The 3,876-nt window shown below is 41.3% G+C and overlaps 1 protein-coding gene across 2 annotated transcripts in view; it reads left to right on the top strand.

Annotated features, from left to right (window-relative positions):
* Window positions 1-218: 218 nt before the first annotated feature.
* arhgef2 (rho/rac guanine nucleotide exchange factor (GEF) 2) overlaps window positions 219-3,876 on the top strand; it is a gene marked incomplete at its 5' end in the record, with an annotated part of 14,437 nt that continues 10,779 nt past the window's right edge. For both annotated transcript variants that reach the window (XM_035671988.1, XM_035671987.1), the window contains 5 exon segments: window positions 219-381; window positions 1,547-1,614; window positions 1,705-1,768; window positions 2,123-2,255; window positions 2,874-2,977. In XM_035671988.1, coding sequence (XP_035527881.1) covers window positions 219-381; window positions 1,547-1,614; window positions 1,705-1,768; window positions 2,123-2,255; window positions 2,874-2,977 — 532 coding nt within the window.

Here is a 3,876-nt window from a genome sequence, read left to right as displayed (position 1 = left end):
GTGTGTGTGTGTGGCTGTAGTGTACAGTGCATTGAGTGGTTGAAAGACTTAAAAGGCGCTATAAATAAGTAGTACAAGGTCACATGACACATTAACCTTAAGAGTGACACTGATTACCAATCAATAACTGAGTTCCACAGGAAAAAGTGATCAATCACTTATCATATAAAAAAGTGATCAGTTATCATAAAGAATAATTGAACTGTCTCTGTCCTCAGAATAAGGAGAAGGGGCGTCTGAAGGAGCGGGAGAAAGAAGCGCGAGAGAGGGAGGCCAGGTCCAGCAATGGTCACCTGTTCACCTCCCTGACAGTGTCCTCCACCACCCTGTGCTCCTCCTGCAACAGGAGCATCACAGCCAAGGAGGCGCTCAGTTGCCCAGGTAACATACATACATAAACACTATATATATATATATATATATATATATATATAAATCTTTACTTCCTGCTTCTGTTTCACGCTGTTAATAAAACCTCTGATGTTAATCTCTCGCACACACATTATAAACTCTATGTGTTTCCATAGCAACAGAAAATAAGACTGTAAACAGTGTGTGTGTGTGTGTGTGTGACAGATGGTGTGTTAATCCTCCTTCACAATGAACAGATGTACTTCTTCAGATTAACACACACACATGTGTCTGTGTGTGTGTGACCTCATTGTCCTACATTGTGATTGGCTGCTGTCGATGAACCCTGAGAACTGGGTCAAGGGGACACATGTGTCTCTCTGGGTGTGTGTGTGTGTTTGTGTGTGTAATATGTGTATAACTAGTTTTCGGAAGTGATGCTAGCTTGTGATGCCACGGTGACTTCCTGTTTACATAGTAGATTGCTCCTGATTGGACAGAGCGACAGAGGTTTCCTAGCAACAGACTGACACATTATATTAAGTCTTCAGCAGCTGAGACATTTCTTAAAGGACCTGTGCCATCTAGTGGTGAAGTTGCAGATTGCAACCAACTGAATACTGCCCAGCCTTCAGTGTGTAGTAGAAACTACGGTGGCTGGGAAAGTCCCTATTTAGAGTCAGTGTTTGGTTTGTCCGTTCTGGGCTACTGTAGAAACATGGCGGACTCCACCAGAAGAGGAACCTCTGTAGAAAATGTCTCAAACAAAGGAAACAAAAACACAGAGATTCTTANNCTCTGTAGATAAAAACTGATTCTAAGGTAACGACAACACAAAGATTTATTGCTGAGTCGCAGTTAGAGAGCCGCTCTCTCTAACACCGACGAGCATCAAAGCTGAGTATTGACACGTCAGAACTCCTGCCTGATGTTTCATACCAGGAACCAATTAGCTTATTAGTTTGTTGACAGGATGTTTGGACCTGTTTCATTGATTATGACGTATTGATACAATCTGTTATTCAGCAGAATTATTGATCTGATTGTACGTGTAGATATAGAATCATAACTACCTGCTCCATATATCTCCTCCCCTGCATTAAACTAATAAATATTACGTTTGAACATGTTTCTGACCAGGTAGCTGTCATTCTGTCATTCTGTCTGTCTGTCTGTCTGTCTGTCTGTCTCTCAGCCTGTAATGTCACCATCCACAACCGCTGCAGAGACAGTCTGGCCAGCTGTGCCAAGATGAAACAGAGGGTAAGACCTGTCTAACTGTCTTCACTGATTACCTGTCTGTCTGTCTGTCTGTCTGTCTGTACTGACTACATGTATGTCTGTCTCTAACAGCAACAGAAGCTGTCGATGGTGAGAAACAGTTCGGCTCTGCAGAATGTCGCCATGCGCACCAAAAGTGAGTCAACATGTCTCTTTACCTACCTGTCTTTCTATCACATTGAAAAATTGGTTGTTGGTTCGATCCACGGCTCCCTCGTTGCGAGTTGAAGTGTCCTTGAGCAAGATACTGAAACTAAATTGTCGATGCTGCATCAGTGTGTGAAGTATGAATGATTAGTTTTCTGTTAGCAGTTGGCAGCCATCAGTGTGTGAGTGTGTGTGTGTGGCTGTAGTGTACAGCACATTGAGTGGTCGAGAGACTAGAAAGATATATAGGTACAGTCCATTTACCATTTATTTGTTGGTCTAAAGATTTTGATTTATGATCAGTCTGATTAATGAGCAATCTTTTCTTCTTCTCTGTGTTCAGCTCCGATGATGAAGGAGCGTCCCAGCTCCGCCATCTATCCCTCAGACAGCCTTCGTCAGTCTCTGCTCGGGTCCCGACGGGTTCGCTCTGGCCTCTCGCTCGCCAAGAGCGTCTCCACAAATAACATCGCAGGGTGAGACTGAACAACTCTAAAAGATGTTCAGGTTGTTGTCATCAGTTTGTAGTCAATGACACATCAGACACAGCTGTACAAGTTTAACTACAGAATACTTATCAGTCAGTTTTATATATGTATAAATGTTTATATGTATGTAGTTACATAGTTATAGCAGCAGAAACATGAACACATCAGTCTAAATCTTAAGTTGAAGTTACACTAACTTCACAAGACTCACAAAACATACATTTATCTTTCCTATCAGAAATACTTTATTACCTCACCGTACTGTTTATAACTTTACTGTAACTTCATTCAGCGTGGTCAGAAACAGAATAAAACTCATTAAAACCGTCTCTGTTAGTGTTTCCAACAATTACCAACTCTGGTTTGGTGGAAATAAATCCTTAATTCACTGACGTAGATGATTAAAAAAGCAGTTTCAGTCGGCACGGCAGAACCGGTTATGGAAAACCCACAGAGAGGACTAGCGATAACACACAGGCAGAGGGAGTGACACCATGTGACCAATCTGTAGATCTTTCATATTAGAAGCCGAGAAACTCATAATGTTAATATCTCAGCATATAAAACCTTTGTCTCTCTCTCCACCTGCCTGTCTGTCTCTCTCAGTGTGAGTGAGGACTCTGTAGGTCTCAGGAGGATTCTGTCTCAGTCCACTGAATCTTTGAACTTCAGGAGCAGGACTTTGTCCATGGAGTCTCTGACTGATGACGGTTTGTTAATACATTTTATATCAAAGTCATCAATAATCAATCCATAATGTCTCATCATAGATTGTGGATCAGTATAGTAGAATAATAATTCCTTCATATTTTAGTCGACTTATTATATTAATTAAACAGTTTTTGGATTTTAGTCCTCCAATGCAGCTGATCTCATGTGACCTCAGAAAATAAATAATAAAGTCATACGTGTTGTATGTTGTATGTTGTGTTGTATGTTGTGTTGTATGTTGTGCTGTATGTTGTATGTTGTGTTGTGCTATATGTTGTGTGTTGTGTTGTGCTATATATTGTGTTGTATGTTGTATGTTGTATGTTGTGTTGTGTGTTGTGTTGTATGTTGTGTTGTATGTTATGTTGTATGTTGTATTTTGTGTTGTATGTTGTGTTGTATGTTGTATGTTGTGCTGTGTGTTGTATGTTGTGCTGTGTGTTGTGCTGTATGTTGTATGTTGTGTGTTGTGTTGTCTGTGTGGTGTTGTCCTGTGTGTCTGTGTTGTGTGTTTGGTGTGTCTGTGTGTCCTGTGTTGTTGTCCTACCCTGACGTTTTTGAAGAAAACCTGCCAAGCTCCTCTTTTAAAGTGAACCTCCAAATTTAATTCTCGGGCTGATGTTAAACAATCCTGGAGAAGAATTAAACAAAGCTGTATTTTTACCCAAGTAAGTACGCTTTGGTGCTGTAATTCGTTTTTACACTGAGAGAACTCGTGAGTTTACACCTCCGAATGAAAACACAGTCTGAGATTGAACAGCAGCCGCTCGCCACCTTACCACATGCTAAAACCCGGACTTCACTTTTGGGCTTGTCTTGCTCTAGTCTGGATGCAAATGACTTCCCTTCAGCCCTGCAACCGATGTTGACGCCGATGCCTCAAGAGACACTCGTGGCC

The sequence above is a fragment of the Morone saxatilis genome, unplaced genomic scaffold, assembly GCF_004916995.1.
Source record: "Morone saxatilis isolate NCDOM2014 unplaced genomic scaffold, NCSU_SB_2.0 Contig24, whole genome shotgun sequence".
NCBI classification, from domain to species: domain Eukaryota; kingdom Metazoa; phylum Chordata; class Actinopteri; family Moronidae; genus Morone; species Morone saxatilis.
The sequence above is the reverse complement of the archived record's forward strand: the minus strand, read 5'-3'. Positions and strand labels throughout refer to the sequence as shown.